This window comes from Solea senegalensis, linkage group LG10, assembly GCF_019176455.1.
Source record: "Solea senegalensis isolate Sse05_10M linkage group LG10, IFAPA_SoseM_1, whole genome shotgun sequence".
NCBI lineage: Eukaryota > Metazoa > Chordata > Actinopteri > Pleuronectiformes > Soleidae > Solea > Solea senegalensis.
The window spans coordinates 2,523,270-2,547,544 of record NC_058030.1 but is presented as its reverse complement, the minus strand read 5'-3'; the positions used below and the strand labels follow the sequence as shown (position 1 = coordinate 2,547,544).

The 24,275-nt window shown below is 40.3% G+C and overlaps 2 protein-coding genes across 3 annotated transcripts in view; both read left to right on the top strand.

Annotated features, from left to right (window-relative positions):
- Nucleotides 1–24,275, top strand: part of necab2 (N-terminal EF-hand calcium binding protein 2) — a 521,316-nt gene that overhangs the window by 414,108 nt on the left and 82,933 nt on the right. The window lies entirely within an intron of this gene.
- Nucleotides 1–24,275, top strand: part of il34 (interleukin 34) — a 64,601-nt gene that overhangs the window by 3,411 nt on the left and 36,915 nt on the right. For both annotated transcript variants that reach the window (XM_044035780.1, XM_044035779.1), the window contains exon 2: nt 14,928–15,257. In XM_044035780.1, the coding sequence (XP_043891715.1) occupies nt 15,110–15,257 (148 nt within the window). In that variant the 5' untranslated portion in view covers nt 14,928–15,109. The remainder of the gene's footprint in view (nt 1–14,927; nt 15,258–24,275) is intronic.

The following is a 24,275-nucleotide window of genomic DNA, read 5'->3' as shown; positions in this document are numbered from 1 at the left end:
GTGAGGGAGGGCAAAAGAACAACTGAGAGAAAGAACAACTGAGAAAATGCAAAGAACAAGTGAGAGAACAAAAGAACAAGTGAGAGAGTGCAGAGAACAAGTGAGGGAGCACAAAGAACAAGTGAGAGAACGCAAAGAACAAGTGAGGGAGCGCAGAGAAAAAGTGAAGGAGCGCAAAGAACAAGTGAGGGAGGGCAAAGAACAACTGAGAGAACGCAAAGAAAAACTGAGAAAATGCAAAGAACAAGTGAGAGAACGCAAAGAACAAGTGAGAGAGTGCAGAGAACAAGTGAGGGAGCACAAAGAACAAGTGAGAGAACGCAAAGAACAAGTGAGAGAACGCAAAGAACAAGTGAGAGAGTGCAGAGAACAAGTGAGGGAGCACAAAGAACAAGTGAGAGAAAAAGAACAAGTGAGGGCAAGTGAGGGAGCAGAGAAAAAGTGAAGGAGCAAAGAACAAGTGAGGGAGGGCAAAGAACAACTGTGAGAACGCAAAGAACAAGTGAGAGAATGCAAAGAACAAGTTTGGGAGTGCAAAGAACAAGTGAGAGAACGCAAAGAACAAGTGAGAGAGTGCAAAGAACAAGTGAGGGAGCAGAGAAAAAGTGAAGGAGCAAAGAACAAGTGAGGGAGGGCAAAGAAACAACTGTGAGAATGCAAAGAACAAGTGAGAGAACGCAAAAGAACAAGTTTGGGTGCAAAGAACAAGTGAGAGAACGCAAAGAACAAGTTTGGGAGTGCAAAGAAAAAGTGAAGGAGCGCAAAGAACAAGTGAGGGAGGGCAAAGAACAACTGAGAGAACGCAAAGAACAACTGAGAAAATGCAAAGAACAAGTGAGAGAAGAACAAGAGAGTGCAGAGTGCAGAGAACAAGTGAGGGAGCACAAAGAACAAGTGAGGAGGGCAAGAACAAGTGAGAGAAAAAGAACAAGTGAGAGAACGCAAAGAACAAGTGAGAGAACGCAAGAACAAGTTTGGGAGTGCAAAGAAAAAGTGAAGGAAAAGAACAAGTGAGGGAGGGCAAAGAACAACTGAGAAAACGCAAAGAACAAGTGAGAGAACGCAAAGAACAAGTGAGAGAGTGCAGAGTGCAGAGAACAAGTGAGGGAGCACAAAGAACAAGTGAGGGAGGGCAAAGAACAAGTGAGAGAACGCAAAGAACGAGTGAGGGAGCGTATTTTTGAATGAGTAAATGTTTAGTAATATTATATAGTAATTCCGGGGGAACTTAAACACAGCGTCGTTAACCTCTCGATACTCTCTACAATACCAATAATACAACTGGAGGCAGTTTATGAACATTTCCTGACTACTCGGGAACATACGATCTCCGAGAGCACATACTTGTTCTGTTCTTGACTGGTTTTTATATTTGCATGTTTAGTTTACTCATAGCTTCATCATCCTGTGCACGTTCACACGTTCACACGTCCCCACTCATGTGCTCCTACAGTGTCGGGAGAAAGGAAAAAACCAAACCTGCCTCTGAAAAGCTTGGCCTGAGGCTCTTGCTGTCAATCTTTCTGTGAAATGTTTCTTTTTTTCCTGCAGCCTACGTTCACTCATTCATGAGGCCTTTTTAATCAATGAGGATTGCAACGACAGATGACATTAAATCAGTTTATAAAAAGGCTCCTTGCCATGTGTCAGAAAGTGTGAAAGCTGCAGACACAAGTTTCCTGTGTTTTCTGGACGTGTTCCAATAAAGTATTGGAGAAATGATTATAGTGTACAGTCGCTGTAGAAACAGCAAATCCCTCTTTCACATCACTGACTGAGGTGAAACTAACATCCTCAACTACCTGCATTGTTTAGCTTAACTTAACTCTCTCAGGTTTCAAGGCTTCACAGGCTAAAGACCTGGATCCTGCCTCCGGTTAACTAGATTTCTTTCAGGTCTGAATTTATGAGCTTTTATTTTTCAGGTCTGAATTTGAGAGTTATTTCCCGGATCTGAATTTACGAGATTTTCGGAATTCACAATCTTTTTTTCCTGGGTCTGCATTTACTAGATTTTTTGGGGGATTTTAGATTTTTTGTTTTACAAATGTTTTTTGGGGGGGTCTTAATTTTATGAGCTTTTTGTTTCTTGGGCCTGAATTTTCTGTTTTCTGAAGGAGTGAGATAGCTTGGTAGCTTCCATTTCCGTCTTGATAGCTTGATTAGTTAGTTGAATCTTTGCTTTAGGTTTGAGACGTTGAGAGACTCTCCCGTCTTTAAACGACATTGATGGAATTGGAATTGCACGTTGCAGTTGTTGAGACAGACAAAACACTCGGATGTGCTGAACACTGTAATTTTTCTCCAATTCAGAAAAACATTCTTTTATTTTTAAGTCTATGTACTTTGGTAGAACCCAGACTGAGGACAGAAATGTCTTCATAGGACTTGTGTGTGTTTGTCTCTTTTAAATGCTTTGTTGCATGAAGGGCAGATTTATGGACTCATTGGTAGAAGCATTAGGTTTTAATGGCTTAGCTTAGCACTTTGCTCTGTTTCTCCTCTGTGTTATTTTATTATTCTGACCTCTCTCAGTAGTGTTTGTCATTTTAAATGAAGGAGCAGAGCTGCTGCTCCTGCTCCTGCTGCTCCTGCTGCTCCTGCTCCTGCTGCTGCTCTCAGGAATCGTGCTCGGCATGTCTCCTGGGAGAATTCTTTAAAGGTTTTCCTGGTATGTCCAGCTGTAAGGGGAGTCCCACAGCGGTAGTCCCAGGACTGTTGAAAGGAATGATGTCTCACATCTGGCCCGGGAGGAGCTGAAGTTAATGAACTTTGCAACTTGTAGCAGCATTTCTGACATTTTTTAATGACATTAATGAAATAAAATGAAGGTACAACTCTGGCTTTTAACATTTTTTGCTGTAAATGTTTAGTGTATTGTAAAATGGAATCAAAAACTATGCGCTATGACTATATATTATAGAACATTAGCATTATCACATTTCCTATTCATAACATTACAGCAAACACATAACATGTGTGCTAAGGCTAATGAAATCGTCATTGTTAATATTAACATTTACAGCTATAAGTAAGTAGCTCACTGTTGACGTTATTTTTACGAGCTAACTAGCCAATTAGCCATTAGCTTACCGAGACGTCAGAAATGTAATCAGCCAGAACGTGCTTCCTTTTCAGATGCTCGTGCGTCGTCGTTGTACTGCCATGGAAGGCAAGTTCTGCCTTGCAGATTTTGCATTGCACATTCTTCTCTTTTATTTTGGTAAAATACTCCCAAACTTTGGAGCTCCGTTACCGGCTAGCCATGATACTGTTTGGGCATAACCGGTGACATCACGGCTAAGGCAGACAAGACAGTGGAAGGTGCAGCGGCAGTTTTGAAATCTGCATTTATATATTTAATTAATTGGCTTGAATGTTTTATCACTAATTAAAAGAAGTGAGTCTCACTTTTCAGCTTCTTAAATGTGAATGTTGCTTTGCTTAAATTTGGTTTTGGACATTTTATGGACCAAACATTAATCACTGAATTAAGAAAGCAGATTGACCGATGAATAGATAGATAGAAAAACAACCTTCTTTTGAAGATTTTTAATGCTGCATTATAGTCTGATTGGACACAAATGGAGATTATAATGCAGTTCACCTCTTGTTTGGTCCTCATCAGCCATAACTCGACTATCGGGATGTGATACACGAGAGATACCGGGACATAAAGCTGCACACATAAAGCTGGTTGTTTTTCTGGACTCAGTTTTCTTTTAAAAACATAAATACACTCTAAAATCAAATATCCACTCTTTATGATCTCAATTAAATGTTTTAAATAACTAGAATGTGCTATTATTTCCACTCTTTATTACACCAGTAGTGAACACACACTCAAAGGAGCAGGGAGGGTAGTACTGGCCCAGAATTTTAACTGGCAACCATTTAGTTATAAGCCCAATTCCTTTCCTTGTGTCTGAAAAATAATATAGATATAATAATATCTGGTTTATTTTATTTTTTAAGGCTTTTTAATGTTAAATAAATTATATTTATGTGTGTTTAGAAATAATGAAAATGGACTCTGAATGTGGTCAAATTCTACTTAAACTTAAAATGCAAGAACTGTTAAGTGTTTTATATATAGAATTTTGTCAATTCCATGTATTTGTGTTTGTGGTTCTCAAACTTTTTATACCAAGTACCACCTGAGGAACTCTTGAATTGGAACAAACGATCACCAATGTTCAAATACAGTGGTGTAAATAGGAGGATTTATTCCCAATAAGATCATTTGCTCCTCTTCCTCACATATACTTCACACACTTGTTTAGTGAACTTAGAGATAAGGAATTATAAATGAGTTTATAATTTATTTAACTTTATACGCACTCTGGTCAAAGTCCCTCAGCCGCACTCTGGTCACATACCCAGGCGTATGAGCTGTATGAGCTCATACCACAGTTTGAGGACCGTGGAATTAGTGTATTATACACAATAGCTGACGATTGAATGATAAATGTAATGATTTTATGAATCAGTGTGGAATTCTTCCAGTATATACAGTATATTACAGTACACGATGATTCCCAGAGTTGAAATTTCTTCACTTGTGTCCTTGGTTTTGATCTCCGTCCGCAGCGCTCCTCTGCCTGCACGCTGTGAAGTGTTGCGTCTCAAATGACCTGGTAGTTTGTCAGAAGATGCGAGATTTATCCTGATATTATGAGGACAGTTGTATTGTCTTTGCTTTGCTGCAAGCACATCTGGTCACCACATGTGAGTGAGGATGACGGTGTCCAGAGGTGTTGAAATGGAACCGGTGCAGCAGGACTGCATAACTCTGAACTGCAAAATGCTAAAATGCTGAAAAATGTTGATTTAGTGTTTTTAAACCTGGAAATGATGATCTGCTCATGTCTTGTGTTTTAATGATTTCTTTGTCACGCGGAGCAAAGAAACGAGAATTTATCCACATTTAAGAAGCTGAAAAATCTGAAAACTTTGAATTCAGCCCTAGTTTCTTAAGTATAGATTAGGGCTGGAATTATGTATGTTTATATTGGGATAATAGAGTTTGGCTAATATCCAGCTTGCCCAACATATTTTCCTGTTGTCAGGTGCCACAAGGGGGCGCCTGCATCTTTTCAGTCATTCCAGGACATTCTCATTTTCTCACACTTACGTTTTATCAGTGTGTTTCTCACCAAAATGTAAGTCATATAAATGTTTATGAGCCATTTTAAGGAGGCAATCAACAAATAATTGATTCATGTATAATCGTAAACAAGAATTTTCTTCTTAAATGTGAATATTTTCCTCAATTTGTCAAAGCAATCATTAAAACTGGAAGATTTTGGTTTGTGGACAAAACAAGACATTTGAGAACATCATTGTTTCAAGGTTTGGGAAACACGGATCAACGTATTTCAACACTTACTGAGATTTTCTGGACCAAACACCTTTATGAAGATAATCGTTTATTGCAGCTGTAGTTGTTTGCTGAAAAATGTATTGTGGCCTTTCCCGAACCTTAAAATGATGACGTTCTCAAATGTTTTATTTTGTCCACAAATCAAAATGTATTAATTTATTTGTTTTATGAAGAAAGAAAAGCCAGAAAAACACTTGTTATTGTTGTTTTAATGATTTTAAAACACAAATATCGATAAGGCTGGTCAAGATGTTGAAATGGGAGTATGATTTAGTCTATTATGTATCTTAAAAAATAATTGTTGCATTAATTGTGGCACTATGTTGTAAAAAGTGTATTATTCTCCGTACATCAAAGAGCTGCTATTTGAAATGACACCTGTTCCTGGAGTATTTAGCGGCGCATCTCTTTATGGCTTGGTCATGCTGTATTGTTTTTACAGTGAGGCTGGCGGCACGACGATTGGACAGCTTCCCATGAAATGTTGCGCAGATGTCTGTGGAACTTCTACCGGAGGAGAACGGATTGCTTTTCTTTCAGGGCCAGTGTCGGGTCAAACAAGGCATTTACCTTCGGGAAATTTTCAAATGTCTAAATGTCTAATTTAATCCTCCTGCAGCCTGCACTGTAACTAGCCCACGTTTCATCAAGTCAATATTTTGTCTATTTTTTACATGTCTTTAGTGCGATCTAAAGGAACTCTGAGTCTTTAGCTTTGTTTGTTTTTTTAAATACCGTCATAGCTGCTGAACTGAATTTGATTTTCAAAATAATGGGATTGTTCCATTGTCCTAAACAGACATGAGGTCAGTGAAAGTGCTTGAATTTTGTGCAAGAAAGACGTTCAGTTGAGCTTTAGGTGAAATGTCTTGTTTGCTTGTTACGACGTCACCTTCTGTTTCATGTGCCCTGCATCGCTTGTATGTGGAGTCGTGATTACTAGCGGTGTTGTGGACACTGTCTGACCGTTGACGCGAGATTCCGTGCAGAACAGTGAGCGAGTAAAGTTAAAGCAAGAGGGAGCGAATGAGGATGTGATGACGCCTGGGGAATGAAAGCTTCAAGATCTCTGTCTCACCAAAGAAAATTACGAACACTGACTTTGACCAAGGTCCCTTGGGACAAACACTTGTCCAGAGCGTTCTGCATATCAATAAAAGTGGACACTTTATTTCGTTATTTATACTTCTGACAACTTTTACTTTTAGTCCACTACATTTCCTAAATAAAATGTGTACTTTTACTCCGATATATTTCCCTTAACCATCTTCGTTACTTCGGCACCGAGGCTCTGGTCTCCGGGTTTCTGTCGTATACTCCGGGGTTTCAGCTGTTAGCTGAGTGGCCAACTGGTGAGCTAGCAAGCTCACGCAGATAAACCTCAGGTTGCGTTTGAATTATAACACAGTGTGACGTCTAGAAGCTCCAGAGACTCCAAAAGTTCCAAAAGGTTCCAAAAATACAAGCAGACACAGGGAGGTTGAAAGAGAGAGAGAGAGCTTATCACCATTCATGACGGGTTCATTTTTATTTTTAAGAAGCCACAATAAATGTTATATTCAAAATTGTAATTGCTCCCTTTGTTTAAATACTTTTACTTTTACTACTTCTTTATTTTAATTTAAGTACATTTTATATCAGGAAATTACTTTTGATACTTAAGTACAATAAATGTCAGGTACTTAAAAACTTTTGCTCAAGTAATATTGTAAAAGGTAAATTCAACTTCTACCAAAGTCGTTTTCTGGTAAGATACTTGTACTTTTACTCAAATATCGCTTTCAAGTACTTTATACAAGACTGACCAGCACATTCTGTCCTTGAATCTGAGGGAATAGGTCCTGGAAAGTCTGGGAACATATGCTGATATTGTATATCTGTGATTCACAGTCTTAGGACTATCTGTGCTGTACCCGGCCATGAATCTGTTAAGTCGAATTAGATCTTTGCATATTCATCCAGTTCAGTGAGACATTAATGGTAACAGGAATATTTATGTGATAAAGTAAGAAGCAGTAAGTTTTGGAACAGCCCATAGCTAAGCGGAAAGAGAACTTGGCTTATGACTTATGAAGGGTTGCTGGCTCAAGTCCCCCTCTCCAGGTCAAGAGTACCCAATCCCCATTGGTCATTGTTAAGTGGATACTATAAAAACTGACATAAGCCACGGGGGTCACATCCAGTGCACTCATAGTGCTGGTCTCAAGCCCAGATAAATGGTAAAATTGCATCAGGACGGGCAGAAATCTCTGCCAAATCCAATTTTCTCCTTGTGTGTGTGTGTGTGTGTGTGTGTGAGAGAGAGCTTTCTCCAGGTTCTCTGGTTCCAAATATGGGGATTAGGTAAATTAGACACTGCGCGTGGGAGTGGATGGTTGTTTGTCTCTAAACGTGTCCCTTTGATGGACTGTAGACCTGTCCAGGGTGTGACCCTCGCGTGGAGGATAAAGCGATAGAAGATGATGGATGGACTCCAGGAAGCAGCTCGGAAACAAGCTACTTCTGCACCGCCAGAAAGTCCACTCACGTCCACTCTGCATGTTGTCTGTAGAAAACCAGAAGGTACTTAACAAGAACCAGATGTTGGGGATGGTTAACTCATTACAGCCAGAGTCAGGTTTACACACAGCCAGAACATGGACGTTGGAATTACAGCTATGTCTGTCATTAGTGTTTGGAGGTAAACGAAAGTGAGCGGAGGGCAAAGTAAAGCCCGAGCACTTTTACAGTGATTGAAACGACGCTGGGGAGTTTGTGGGTGTTTTTATTTGACTTTTAACTCCACCTACCCCTGCTGTTTTATAGCAGTTTAGTTTAGTTTTTTTTTAGGTGTTGACATGATTCAAGATGTTTGTTTTCCACTTTTGGTTCATGGCTTTTTCATCTATCTACGTTCAAGGATGGGTCAAAATATCAATTTTGTGATGTCGTCGTCCTTCTGTCTACATTTTAAAGAGTTCAACTGATTTTTTTAGCCCCTCCCACTTCCAATTTTCTGCACCCATTCACCGAACCGCTGTCAGACGTACATTTTTTACCAGGGCTGATGCAGTCGTAGAACTCTGTGAGTTCTCCCTCAAAAATGCAATTTACTTAAAATAATACCGTAACTAACAAATGAAGGCACTCTATTAATTCATGTCTCCTCACGGCGGCGCTGCTCAAATGAATGAGGGGGAAACTTGAAGAGGAAGAGGGAGTTTACAGTGGGATTAATGGAGAAGAAAGCTACGTTAAGAGACGCTCCATCCACGTTCAAAATATAGACTTTATGACCTTTGTTCTCTATGTTGTGACTAAATAGAAATACTGCACTTTTAACTTGTTTTCTTCAGTGAGACAGATATCGTGATGTGTTGCTATATGATTGTATTTGTATATATATTGATTATCACAGAATCGTTGTATAGCAATATTATTGGTATCGTGAACCATGTGACGTATATCGTATGGTATCGTGAGGTTCCCTGTGATTCCCACCCCGGTCAACATCCGACTGTTCATATGTAATATTGGATAGAGCAGAAACAATTGTTTGATTAATCGATCACTAAATTAATCGTTTTGAAGCTTTTTTTCCAGGATTAAAACCTGATTTCTGATTGTTTCAGCTTCTTAAATGTGAATATGTTCTGGTTTCTTTGCTCCACATAACAAAGAAATCTTGGTTTGTGGACAAAAACAAGACATTTGAGGTTTGACAAACACCGATTGACATTTTTTAATGTTTTCTGAGATTATGCCTTCACTAATGTGTCGCACTGCTGTAATTTGTAGGGATTTTTTTTTCAGGGATTTAAAAGTATTAGAATTTCAGAGTGTGTGAAATCCAATGTTTTTGACATAGACATTTCAGGAGGTTAATGTGAAGACATTTGTTTTGAGAGGCTTAATTCACTTTGGCCTAACTTTTCATTTATTGAACTTTATTTTCTACTTGGCCTGATTCTATTTCTTTTATTATTAGCAGGAGCAGCTTCATGTACCAGTTGTAAACAGGGCTGTTTACCTGCAAATTATGACGTTCTCAAATGTCTTGTTTTATCCCCCAAACCAAACATTATATATTAAGATTTAATGATGTCTTTGTGACGTGGAGCAAATAAACCAGAAAGTGTTCACGTTCAACAAGATGAAAAAGCAGAAATATTGAAACACTCCAATCAATCCAATAATCGTTAAGAGCCCTAAACTTAAGAAAATGACAATTATTCTACAGTGTGTTATGTACCACTGTCCCATTCTTTAGATAAATGTCAGACTGTGTCTTTTAATTTTATTTTGCATTTGACCTTTATTGAATCAGGAAAAGTCCCATTTGGATGAAGAAGCTCTTGGACAGTTGTGTATGCACATGGTTTGTCTTCAGATTCTCTGGGGTTAGGTGAACTGTAGATGCTGTTTCAGTGGCTGACATGAACGTCAGTGTAAATGTTTCTCTGTGATGATAAATGGCCTGTGGGCGTTCCCCGGAGGTACTTCGACTCTTACCCATGTTGGCTGGGATTCAGTTCCCTTTGTGACCCTCGAAGGATAAACAGTAAATGATGGATGTGTTTTTGTGTGTGCTTTTTCAGAAAACTGCTCAGTTTTCATGTTGTATTTAGACATGAACTGGATTCAGAAACCAGAGTACAGTCATTAGTACTCTTTCCAAACCCCCTCTCTCCCCAGTAATGTCATTACTGCGTTAGTATGGGGCTAGGATCTACCTAATTCGGGGTTCCCACACTCTTGTACGGAGGGTTAACAGGTAAGTCAGTAAAGTATGGTAGAAACGTAGAGGTGGTAGAAGGGACAGGACCTGAGGTAGTTGAAGGATTTGACCCCGGGGAGCAGCTTGAAAGTGAGGAGCGCTCACTCTGCAGCTACTTCTGGGGTCCTGAAATGTCCACTGGGAAGTACACTGAACATAAAGAAGAAAAAAGACATTAGCACAGCCGGATGTCAGCAACCGTCACCAGTGATCGCTCACCCAAGACAGGTTGATATGTTGAGGTTCATGGATTTGGGAATTACAATTACATTTGTCATCTGGCTTCGCGTTCACCACGAACCATGAAATGCAAAGCATGTCAAGCAGAGCACTTGAGGAGAGTGATTGAAACAGCACTGAGGAGTCTGTGTTGTGTTGTTGTTAAAATCAATACTAGATTTTACTAGAAAGTCTGCGTTATGCAGGCAATTCCCTGATTCATTTCTGTCCTCCAACCAGTGTAAGTGTATGCTGCTGGACTTTATTGATCGACTTGGGAAAATCAAAAATAAACAAAGGGATTTGGACACATGGTACGATAACTCAGAACAGAGATGTAAGAATAAAAACCTTAAGGATGAGTTGAGGACTGAATTTAAGAAAATGCAAGCTGTGTTTGATAAGAATTTACGTATTGTAAAACGAAACTTCAATTTGCTGCATATTGATTATTTACAAACTCACAACCATCAACAATTCTGCAATGAAATAAAGAAATTAGGTCCCAAAAGTCTCAGGTTATTCCGATGGAAATAAAGTTAGAAAGTTAGACAATGGTGAATGTGGCTCTATACTGAGGGTTGTATTGCAAAAATGGGAGGAGGAATTAATCAAATTAAAAAAGAGCAAATGGAATCTGACATGAAAGCTGACATAAATAACTGTAATCCATCCCTGAATAGAACATTTTCTGTGGACGATGTGAAAAGTGTAATAGCTAAATGCAAAATGGAGAAAGCTACTGGAATTGATGAGATTTCGAATGAATTGATGAAGTTGCCGCAATTGTTTGATGTTTTATATCAATTATTTCAGTTTTGTTTTCATATTAGCATTATTCCACAGTGACACAAGTCCATTATTAAACCAATTCCTAAATCTGCAAAAAATGACCCCAAGCTTCCACTTAGCTATAGGAGTTTAAGTCTTATTAGTTGTGTGTATAAACTATATTCGTCACTTCTGAATGGTAGACTTGTAGACCACCTTGAGACGACAGGAGTACTTGTAGATGAACAAAATAGATTTAGAAGGGGTAGAGCATGCATTGATCATATCTATGTAGTCTCTTCTATTATTCGTAATAGATCTACTTCTGTTTGTTTTACTGATTTCAAGAAGGCCTTTGACTGGATCAACAGGGAAAGGCTTCAATATAGGTTGTTAAAAGCAGGAGTTAATTTGAACTTTATTACGCCATTAAGTCTCTGTTGCCTGTTTCCAAGTTAATAACTATACAACTGCATGATTCCCAGAGCAGTTTGGTGTAAAACAAGGAGATGTATCGTCCCCAACATTGTTTTCTATTTATGTGAATGATTTAGCAATTCAAATTAAAGCCCGTTCTCTTGGAATGAAAGTCGATGACCAAATCATTAATATTTTATTGTATGCCGATGATGTAGTTTTACTTGCTGAATGTGAAGAAGATTTGCAGATTATGTTGAACATTGCTGCAGAATGGTGCTGGAAATGGAGACGAGTAGTAAATGAGGATAAATCTTTTCAGACAAAAGTCCTTTTTATTTTAATTTGGGTTCAATGGCTTTGGCGTACACTGATCAGTATAAATACCTTAAAGGTTAAAGGCTGTGATCACCTAGGTGTCCATGCCTATACACAACTGTACAACTCGTGTGTTTGCCCGGTGTCTGATTATGCTTCTGGTGTTTGGGGCGTCCGTGAGCAAACAGGTTCCAACATGGTCCATTATAGGGCATCAGTTTTGGCTGTTTGTGGAGATCTGGGATGGAAACCACCCAACATTAGACATAAATGTGAAATGCTTAGGCTCTGGAATAGACTTGTGAAGATGTCTGATCAGAGGCTCACTAAGAAGACTTTTTTATGGGATGTCTCACATTGTCACCCCTGGGCGAATGGAGCTCAAATCTTTGTTCTACATGTACCATTTGTCTTATGTTTTCCAGAACACATTGCTTTGTAACATTCAAGAGATAAAAGGAGTAACATGTTTCAAAGGTTTAAATATAAACAGTCAGTTGATATATGGGACAAGCCAAAATGAAGAACATAGTGTTTAATAAAGAATGTTACAGTTCAGAACCCTATGTAAATTATAATTGAAGTAAATGCCAAAGATCGCTCCCACTAGCTCTGGAGACAGACAGGTTCAATGATACCCCAGAGGAAGAAAGGCTCAGTTTGATGGGTGACCTGGGTGAGATTGAGAATGAGATTCATTTTATGTTTTATTGCCCAGTTTATGATGATTTGAGGAATGTATTTTTTTTACTAAAATGTCTTCCATTTATGCTAATTTCTTTTGGTTAGATGAATATAAAAAACTTCAGTTGTGCTTTAAAAAGGGAACCTTCTTTTTTTTTTCTAAAATGCAATTTTTCGGGGGGTTGTATGAAGAACATAAAGAAAAATATCACGTGTAAGGGAAACTTATGTTTCTGTGTGGACAAGGCCTGATATTGGTAGATGCTTAACGTTGGGATATCAGTATATAACGAGAAGAGGTGTTAAAGTGACAACCCCTTCAATTTTAGAACTTGCTCTGAACCTTTATTGCTCTCCATCTGGCAGTACTTAAGGACCCAGATTGCCAATTAATTACCTCAGATTCATGTCTTCTGTTGGCAACCATCAATGGTTCATGCCCTTCTTCTGAAACATGCAGAAAGGGAACACAGAAGGTCCACACTGTATTATTATAACCAGCATTTCTTTCTCCCTGGTTTTCCTCATTCTAGGGTCAAAAATGACCTGGTGTTCTTGAGAGTCAGTGGTGATCGATCACTGCACGCTTGAGCTAAAACAGACCTCGCAAACGTGCTTTAAACAGCGACCAATTCTGATTGGGTGGAAGTGAAGTATGTGAACTGAAATCTTCGTTGGCAGCCATGATATCAAAAGAAGAAAGCTGGTTCTGTACCCACAGATCTGCTCAGTGTTGTTCCTGTTGGATGGAGCCACTGTTTCCATGGATGTGCATCATTTGTGAACTGCGTGAATTGAGCCATCATGAACACAGCACAGCTGTGTGTGTGTGTGTGTCGATGGAGACCAGACGGATAGAAAACAAAACACTCCCCGCACTCCCTCGGAATGCATTTTATAACACTTTTATTCCTTTTTTTTAATAAGCTCTTGATTATCTCGGTCTGTTTTATCGTCCTGACTTTCTCATAATAGATCATCTCTTGAAAACCCTTCAAGTAGTGGCCTCTTAATGGTTTCCAATTTTTCTTCTCATTTTTTTACTCCTGCGTGGCTTAGATTTGGTTACATTTCCATTTGTGACAATGAACATTACATTTGGACACCCCTGGTGTAGGGCATTGTTATCGAGTGGTTTTGGCTAATAGTGGCTAGCAAAACGAGATGTTTGCATTTCCGAATTCTCAACCGGAACACGGCCACTCATATCATATATTAAACTCATATTAATTGTGTTTATTAGTTGTTGCAAAAGTGTTTGGAGCAACTGTGGTGAGAAACAATTCAATAAATAGATGAAAATTAAAAAATTGCAGATATCACAATTGCCTTAGGGACCGGAAAATTGTCCATATTTCATCCTCTCCTTTCCTTCCAATTCCATTTTTATTTCTACTTATCCATATTAATATTATTAGGAGTTTAAATGACTTCTATTTGTAATAATGACCCATTCAGGCCTTTGTGTTGAAAGTGAATTGATGTAGTTTATGTGCTGATGCGTGTGAGTGTGTGTGTGTGTGTGTGTGTGTGGGGATATCTTAAAATCTGAGTAATCGATCGATTGATGGATGTGAAAGTGTTGTGTAAGATAATTCCACATCATATTTGTTGCTGGGTTGACATCTCAGTTCTGACTAAGTTCTGAAAGACTGATGCCCACTCCCTTTACCTCCCAGATGCTGTGATTTCTGACCCCCTAGTTCTCAAACACTCAGCTTAACTTCATCTCTTCACAAAACACTTCCCATGTGTTGTTTGGTAGTAGTGTGAATGTGCTCATTAAAACTTGAGGCCTCGCTAGCGTTTTTGGTGGCGAGCATCTGTGTATTGTCGCCATATTTGATTCCCCCAAACGTCAGTGGCTCAGTGAGAACTAATTTCTGTCAGGAAAGAAACTGACTTCAATCTTTCTTTCCACGATCAGGTTAACAGTCTTACTCTTTTCACTAAAGTCGTTTTCACACCTAATTGTCTGCCAGACTTGGTACGATTGGGGACTGCGAGTTTGAACCTTTTTTGAAAAACGTATTCCCCTCCTCGCCTGAGGTGGCAATGCATCAAGAATTATTATTAGGAGAAGACAGTAAAACTAGAGGAGGATAATCCTGACCAATAACTGTGACCCCGAAATCTCAGTGACCCCTAACTCAATCAATCTTAGTCACAAATTATTAATGTTCCATCTGAAATTGTAATGTTTTGGCACTTTCTGTTGATTTCATCATCTGAGAGAAAAAGAGTTGTGCAAGAAGACACATGTTCTGTTTCTGTCCAGGCGGAAACTTTCAGATTTCACATCTTTGTGCCTCTGTGCTCTTCTGCCTGTTTTCCTCTTAGTTGGCGTCATGAATTCATGTTTCTTTTGTGTGTTTTCAGACCGCCGACATCAGGACGCACAGACGTGAAAGACCCGCGTTCGCCGAGAGATGCGCAACGATGCGCTGAAGACCTGGAGCCTGACGATTCCACGTGTGCCGCGCTGAACAAACACGCCGAGGAGTTGCAGACACCAGTGTTGTAGCAGTGTGTGTGTCTGCTGCGCGTGCCCATGTGTGTGTATGTGTGAGGGTGTGTGTGGCAGACCCTGTGTGTGGGCATCTGTGCCGACACATTCTGCTGAGTTTAGAGCATCGTGGAGCCGAGGACGTAAGCCCAAGAGTATGGTCCAACTGTCCACCTCAGTCTGCCTGCTGGGAGGCTTTTTGGGTAAGAGACATCGTGTGTGTGTGTGTGTGTGTGTGTGTGTGTGTGTGTGAGATCTTATTTTTCAAGATTCTCAATTAAGAACCTTGAAAACCTGCCTCCTATCCAAATATCCTCGATATCGCGTGAAAATCAAGAGTTGCAATATTCACACTCAAGATTTTCCTCGCAGATCTCAGTGCATCACACGGTCACAGCTCCACAGTCCACACCGTCATCTGCCCCGTCCACACAGCGGCTCGTTAATACATCGATAATAACTTTGAAAATAGATCCTAATGAGCGACGAATAAATAACTAATACCTGATTTGTCCTGAAATGTAAAAGAAAGCCCATCGTTGCCTTCATTTATTCACATTTCTCATAAAGTTTTTACATCGTACGGTTCCCCGACAGTAGCGTCGTTCCCGAGATGCCACATGACCGCGCTTTGCTGTGCTCGTACACCGCTGTGACGTCACTTTTTATGGTCTTTAGGAAGGTTTTACAAATATAAAACTCCATGAATTAAAAATATAGTATATAAAGATCTATAAAAGCCTATGTCCACTCTTGAAGTGTCCTGTGGACCGTTTTACAGATGTCTCTTTCACTATTGTGGTCAATGGGAAAATTGCTTTTTGGGCCGCATGAGCATTTTTGTTGTAGTACCGGGAGTGGCCACCATGACAAAATTGTCTTCAAGGCAAGAGGGGGCGGTGCCCTATCCAGTTCTTATAATACATCCATGAGGCAGACAGACAGTTTTAGAAGTGTCACAAGGTAGCAGCTGCATTTGTGTTCGTCAGAAGCTCCACGTGAATCCGAATCACCTCTGTGGTATATGTTAAGAATGTGTTTGCTGCTTTTTCTGATCTGAATCAATGGGGCAGCCCATGGCCAACTGGAAAGGGAATTTGGCTTGTATTCGGAGGTTTTGTCGGTTCAAGTCCCCACCAGTTCAAAGGGCACTTGGGCACTTTCCTGAGCAAAGTACCCAACCCCCATAGCTCCCCAGTGGCAGCCCGGGGCTTCTTAATCTTGGAAGGTTTCTAGTAGAGGATGAGATAAATGTAGAGAAGGAATTTCCCTCAGGGGATTAAAAAGGTACAAATGCAAGACTCCCAATCTCACACATAAGTCCATGGCGTTCTTGAGGACACTGGAGCTGCCGGCCGACTGCTGCCAAACCGAACAGAAGAGAAATTACAGAAATATCATGTTTTACACAGCCAGCACATCCATATGGGCCCCATAAGGGTTTATATCCTGGCTGACAATATTATGGGTCCCAAGCGGGTTTGTCCAATGGTTTACACCAGGGGTGTCAAACATACGGCCGGGGGGCCAGAACCGGCCCGCCAGAGGGTCCAATCGGCCCACAGGATGAATTTGTTAAAATTTCACACTAATCTAAATGTCAAATGCTCCAGATACCCGTGACTAAATGTTTGTGCCTTTTGTAGATCTAGTGTGCTGTGTAAATAGTAAATTTCGGCATGATATTGTTGAAATTGCACTTATTTCTCAAGAAATTTCATGTTTTGTAAAATGATCCTTCAGTAAATATAAAACAAAGGAAAAAAACAAAGGGGTTCTTGTTGTTCATAGGTTATTATGCTATTTTACTATTTTTACTGGTCCGGCCCCCTTGAGATCAAATTGTGCTGTATGTGGCCCCTGAACAAAAATGAGTTTGACACCCCTGGTTTACACGGTGGCTTCATCCGTGTTTGCCCACTTCACACACCCACTTTCATAACCCTTTCCAGGGTATCTGGGTACTAAGTGGGAATGAGCTTGAAGTGGACAAACTATCCAGGTCCCATATGCTTTTATTAACGTGGGCCCCACATGGAGAACCCTTGAGGGCAAACACAGGTGGGGCCAACATGAAAACCATGGATGAGTGTAAGGAACACAAAGGAATTTGGTGTGAGATTGTGAGTATTGTATTTGTATTTTTTCAATCCCCTGATGGAAATACCTTCTCTGCTAGAAACCTTCCTATGATTAGAAGCTGCCACTGAAGCCTTTAATTCTTCAACATGTTGTGGGTTTTCTCTCAAAAAGGAGGTAGAACTTACTTGAGCCTTACTTATACTTTTGATTTACACTTTGAAAACAAATTGGCAGGGACTGTTTACTTTAGAGCGCCTTAACATGTTGATTATAAATAAGAGAGACGTGCAATTAGCAGTGAACATAGCATGAGTAGCAGCCATCCTGGAATCCTATGTCGTGGTTTGTGAGGTTACGCCGTCTTTTCGGGTTTGAAATCCGACCTGAGGGGTAAATTCCAACCAGAATGATTGAAAATTCCGATGCATGCACCGTTAGCATCTGTAGGCTGGATCCTTGTCTGGAGAGTCGTTACGTGAAACAGTGCAGGTCATTCCACCCCTGACCCCGGTGTCTTCACCAGAGTCATGATGGACAAGAGGGTCATAAATCAGCCGCCATCTCCAGATGTAAATGTCCATCAGCTGTCCAATTACATCTGGTGGACAAAGGACGATAAGATTCTGACCAAAGAGAAGTGAAAGAAGCCTCCTATGTAACCATCACTCAACAGACACCAACAGACAATTAGAAAATCACACAAGCTGTATTTAAATTGTTCTTATCTTCTACCTTCTATTCATATTTTTGAATATCAGACAGCTCAAATGTCTTACCTTGTGACTTCAGTGTTTAAAATGCTTAGTTTGGATTGTGGCAGCAACAGAGCGGCAGCAGCTGCCGTGTGGCCATGAGCTAAAAACACATATTTTGCTTCATTCCTATGATATTCTATAAAGTGTGACTTCAAACAGGGTGGCCTGCCCTTTATGAATGATGCAGAATAGAAATATCCCCCGTGGCTGTAATTCAAGACTCAAAAGTGACGCCCTCCTCACTGACTGCCACCAGTGAGAAGCTTCCAGCCTTTTTCGGGCCTGTTTTATTATTATCATTTGTGTTGACAGTACATATCATTTTGTATGTAAATGGTCAATAAAATTAGAGCGTAATATGTCTTAAGGGGACATTTGAGCGACTGCATGTGTCCTCGCCATGTGGTTCTGAATCCTGGAGTTGTCGCAGTAATCAAAAACAAATCAGGGAAATTAAAATTCAGAAACATTGTCTGATCTCTGCTGGCACTTGACAAAAGACTTTTCTTGTTGTTGAGAGAGAAAAAACATGAAAACAAAACACAAAGTCATAGGAAAGGAAAGGACAACAAAATAAAAAAATCACAATATATTATTATCATCATAGAGACAATTGAGCATGTTATTGACTTAAAGGGATAGTTCAGGTTTGTATTAATGTGGCTGTGAGCATGGACAGAAGGGAAAAAACAAACCTGTTTGCTGTTTTATGTTGTCATTAGACGGGAAACTGCAGTTTGTAAATCACTCACTCTCCTGCACCAAAGTCCATAGAAAAAATGTGTCTTTTTAGCTCATGTGGACACAGGAGCTGCCGCTCTACTGCCGCCTTGTTTGGTATTTTTGTGTCACACAGGTAAATCCGACAAAACAATTTCAAACGCTGAAGTCACATAAATACACATTGAAACTTCAACAACCCCATGAGCTAAAATCGCACATTTTCTCTGTGGACTTTGGTGGGAGAGAGTGAGAAGATAAGAAACAGACTGTAATGTCTAATGGGGTGATGATGCAGAAAGTAATTCTTAACCACTCTATTCTTGCCGTGTTATCAGTAAGAACAAGTGTCTGGATCGTGTTCAGGGACATAGCAGCACGCCCCGGGCAGCAATCTGTGTTTTAGCTCAAGTATTTGACAGACAGACAGTTGATAAATTATGCAAACAGTTGGCCTACATTGTTTCCAGTGCTGAAACGTCCTTTCGTGCAATCAGGAAAATGTGAAGTTTGTGAATTTCACCCATCAATATTCATCAATATTTCACCCACCAAATGTTTATTTTAAGTCTTGACTTGAGTACAAAAAAATGTTCCAAAGAAAACCGAAAACAATTCTCTGAATAGTTCATGGATTTCTGATCGGTCGTTACTCTTTCTCTTCTCCTGACGTGTTCCTGTGTGTGTGTGTTGTGTTTTAATTACCATTCAAATGTGTCATGGGTAGGAAATCAAAGACGCAATTCTATCACAGTCTGTCTGTCTCAACATGACACACACAGCGCTTCGAATTGCTGCCCGTCCCCACTGTCCCCCTGTGGTGGACCATGCGTCATGATAGCCTGAGACCAATAATGTGTGTCCTAAAGGCATAGACTTGGCGCCATAAACCCCCCCAAAAACAAGGCTATTTATCTTTGCTGGACATAAAAATAGATGTGACAGTGAGTCATGCTACCTCAGTGTGAGAAAATGAGTGAAAATTAGCATTTCATTTCAGATTCTTGGGTGTAATCATGTTGTCATGTGAGCAGTTGCGCAGAATTATGGCCAAACATGAGCCACTTGTCAGGGGGAGCGTTAGTGTCGCTGTTAGTTTGCTACCGGGCCCATTAGTCCATCACTGATGTCGGCTTTCATTTAAGATAAGATAAGCAAATTTGATCCAGTTGTCTTGTGACTGCTCGGGATTCACACAAACACAGGTCAAAAAAACTGCTCAAAATAGCCTTAAAGTCAATGTCTCAAAGCTCCAAAGAATATCAATGAAAGATGACCTCAGCGTGAACTCACCACCACACTGGCTCTTCTTCAGGACCACCCACCCACCGTGAATCCCCCCCGGAGGCAACAGTGACACATTACTCATACCTTTTCATTATTTTGTCAAACTGAAAGAAAAAAAAGGTTTCAATGATGAAGTTTAGAGTACTTTTTCCCCTCCACAAATGTGTCACGTCACACATCATTAATTCATAGAAGCTTCAGTTTTACCTTTTATTTTGTTTTATGCAAACAAAACAGGTTTTTATGCAAAACTGTTTTGCAAAGTCGGGCTTGTTCTCATTCAAGAAGGAACTCAGATCGCAGACCTACAGCCCTGTGATTAGCACTATCAGTAGCTCATCTATAATCTCAGCCCCTTTAGCTATAAGTCTTCTTTCAACACAATCAGCTGAGACGATCACCTGTAGCTGCGTTGGTGAAAAATGTAAGTTGACAGAGTTGACACACTTCTCAATGGTGTCAATCACTTTGGCAATCGGACGTGAAGTCACAGAGTCGTGTAAAACTGTAATTATCTGAAAGGGATGTGTGGATTCTGTTTGAGTCATTTATGAACCCAGATACCGAGACAGAGTAACAGGTTTTAGGAAACCTTCGCCTACACAATGTCACTTTTGTCGATTCGTCACGGCTCATGTCACATGATGTTCTCCTTCCAGCAGTCTGCTGCACACCAAGAGGTGAAATGCTGCCCGTCACAGTTCAAAGTTCTCAATTCGGGAACACGCCAAGATCCACCGATGTAACTCATGACTAAAAAAGTAGGCTGAAAAAGCTGCTACCTCCTTGACTTCTATGCTAACGCCCGCTACAGCTACTATCCACATCTGCTGCGACAAATATTCTGTTAACGTCTCTACAGAAATGACCTCTGCAGTTGGACAAAAGGAGAGACAGACATATCAGTTATCGGCCCAAGCACTCCCGATATATCTGCATATCGGCAGAAAGTCCAATATCATGCATATCGTGTTTGAAGTTCTTCAACACAGTTCTTCTTCTTCCTGTACGTTTCAACATTGTTCTTGACCCCCACCAGTCCTTGGTTCTTCAACGCTGCCCAAACACATACAAAACGCACCGAAACACCAGTGTAGAACTCGACATGGACAAGTCCGAGACTGTCGTTGTACTTCAAGTTAACTTTGATTTGCCTTTTGTTTGCTTTGTCTTCCAATGAGATGTTGACAAATAGCTCTACTTTGTTATTCAATACAATTCAATTTTATTCGTATAGCGCTGAATCACAACATTCATTATCTCAAGGCTTTGTACAGCATCATCAAGAGCAGAGAAACCCAACAGTTCACACAATGAGCAAACACTAGCGGCATCTCCCTGAACCAGACTCAAAGATGTGCGGCCACCTGCCTAGACAGGTTGGGGTGAAAGGAAAAAAATGGGTGACAGAAAGGGGGGAGAGAAAGGACAAGAGGGAGGTGAGGTAGAGACAAAAGAAAGAGACCAGGAGCAGATATTCAACAATTGTATCAGTCCATACAATGCTTTTGACAGCTCTTAACCATGAGTTTTTTTGTGTGGACAAATATGTCTTTGAGAGGAAAAAAAGCACTGTTTTCAAAAACATCTGCTTACCTGTGGTCATGTTGCCTGATGTCTGTGGTAACTCAGACGCCAAGATTCTGGGTACGAATGGCGAAAAGGTGATTCACCATTCAGATTTGGCTTTCACAGAAGAATTTAGAACGATTTATGAATTTTACCCTTTTTACCCGGGCACAGGAGCAGTGGGCAACACTTATCTGTGCCCGGGAAGCAACAGAGGACTGGGTGCCTTATTTTGAACTGATTTGAACTCGGGTTACAAGTCCAAATCCTAATCTCTTGGCCACGGGCCGCCAGCAGCAGAAGACTAGTGTGATTGACAGACTAAATCCGTGTTCAAACTAAAAACAAGTGCAGCTTGTCGTGTCACAACAAACAGTCAGTGTCTTCAAAGAGACTTCTTAAATCACGCTGCTGGGGTGATGAGTGAATTGACGGATGAACCACAGGTCTGTTTATTTACATGTGAGTTGTGAGAGCACGCACAGACATAATCTGACCACATCGCTGCTGGAGTTAACCTTGACCATTTCAACAAAATTCCTAAACCTGACTCTTTTCTTGACCTTAAACCTCAGACCTGTGACTGACAGTGACTGCACGCTCAGTCTCAACAACAGTGGGGAGGAGACGCCTGCAGGAAACGGCTCCTTTCACTTGACTTTTCCATTCAATAATTAAATAGATTGGATAAATGGATAAGTAGATTACCGATTGTATGAATTTCTGTATTTCATTACCCCGTGAACAAGCCTTGTTCTGTTGCTTTTATGTTTTTACAGTTGTGGAGAAACTACAGTGAATATAATAATGAGTTTAGATGTTCACTGAAGGCCACATAGGTTCTCACAACACAATTAAGAGAAGAGTGAGGTGAAGGAAATGATGACATGTGCATATACAGTACTTTTATAGGATTTTATTAACTTGAGGCTTGTTTATTTTTTTGTAAATTGTCATATAAACGTACCTTTTTCTGTTTAATTCTGGAGCTACCTGCTCTGTTACCCTGTGTCATTGGCCCATCTTTAACCCTTTTACACCTAAGCCTCAAAATGTCACAAAAGGACCAGAAAATGTCCTTTGGTCCATAATACTTAGAACTTTCAATATCTGACAATTATTTTCTATTTACTGCACGTCCAAAGAGTGCATTAACAGTTTAAAATTCATTTAGAAAAACTCATTTGATTTTAGAGTTTTTTTTAAAACACTGTAGTTGTACACGAATAATAGATTTTGCATTTTAATTTTGAAATTTGAACTGCCTAAAACAAAGTTTAGTATTTGTCTCCTAGTTTGCAAAAACAGGCGTTGATTTTTACAACTCTTTCCTCTCTGGCTGCAGATACAGTCCCTTCATATTGAGAGGTCTTGGTAGTTCTGCCAGTGTTAATCCCGCCTGAGACCCACATCACAGTCCTCACATTTCCAGACTGCGCTCCTCTTGCAGAGTTTGCAGGTCCCAGGTCTCCCACTTGAGGACGGCTGCTCCTCATCACAAGACAAACTCAAAGTAGTGGAAACAAATATTCAGCCGTTGGAATTTTTTTTCCAATAGCACAAACCCGCCGTGTAGTTACGATAATACAAAGAACGCTTGCCCAAACGTGTCACCAGCGAGGCGTTCACTCTTAAAGGGTTAAAAACCAAACTTCTGCATACATGATGGCGGACTTTAGTCATCCTGGCCGTGAGTCTCCAACAAACTGTAAATTCAGAGTTTTTAACATAGACATGAAGCAGAGGTGTACGTCTTGGGGTCCGAGGCCTTAGCAAGTCATTGGTGCAAGTAAATGGTCCAAGATTGGGAACAATTCTGGGGTGAATTTTCGTGAATTTGTTGCGTGTGTCACGCAGGTTGCTTTGGACAAAAAAGTAGGTTTTACTGCAGTGTAAATACTTTTTTTTTTGTAAGTATACCTTACGTACTCAGAAAAGAATGGGTTTTCATTCCGACACTGTCTTCATTTTGTTTGAAAAAAGGGCCTCGGGTGAAACTTCACAGTATTTTCAATGAGTGCAATAATTATGTTTTGCAGTATGTTGGGGGAAAAAAGAGGGCCTTGTGTTTTTTTGATTGTTGTGCTACTCTATAATAATCTCAGATTAGTGGTTTGCAGGTGTGAAACAGTCTCTTTAATGAGAGGGAAAACAAGTATGTTCTCAGCTTGGTACTTGTTTTAATCATCGCCAGTGTACAAAATACATACTTGTATCCTGACGTGAAATGAGTGGTTTCAGCCACAAATTCCCTGATTTTCATTTGAAATGTCATCTTTGGTCCGCGGTCTCATCCTCGGTGTCACTTGGTTGTAACTCAAACTGAGCTCCGTCTGTCAACGGAGAGGATTGAGACGTAGTAAATATACCACTCCGTCTCACCGTCTCCTCAGAGAGTTCTCGTAATCCCCGAAAAGTTCCAGAAATAACATAATGGCAGCCTGCGCGTCGCCCACGAGGGCTTGAAGGTTGCTGCGGCGCTCAGTCCCACGTCTCTGAAACCTTGGTGACTTTTACAAGCAGTCTGGTGCTAGATTTGACCACTGGACTTCAGTAAACCGCACGGCTCGGTTAGCTTTCTTGCCTCTTATGGAGGATTCTATCATTGCGGTCTATCGCTTCAAAAGTGACTTGTTATTTTATGCCCCAGTGGACGCTCGCTGGTCTTGTTCTACATTACATGTCTTTATTTGCTCTAGCTGTGTGTCGAGGAGATGAAACGGGAAGATGTCTGCAGATACACTATTTGGACATGTTGGATTATCTGGACTATCTTGTCAGTCTTGTAAAGAGCTGTTGTTTGGCCGT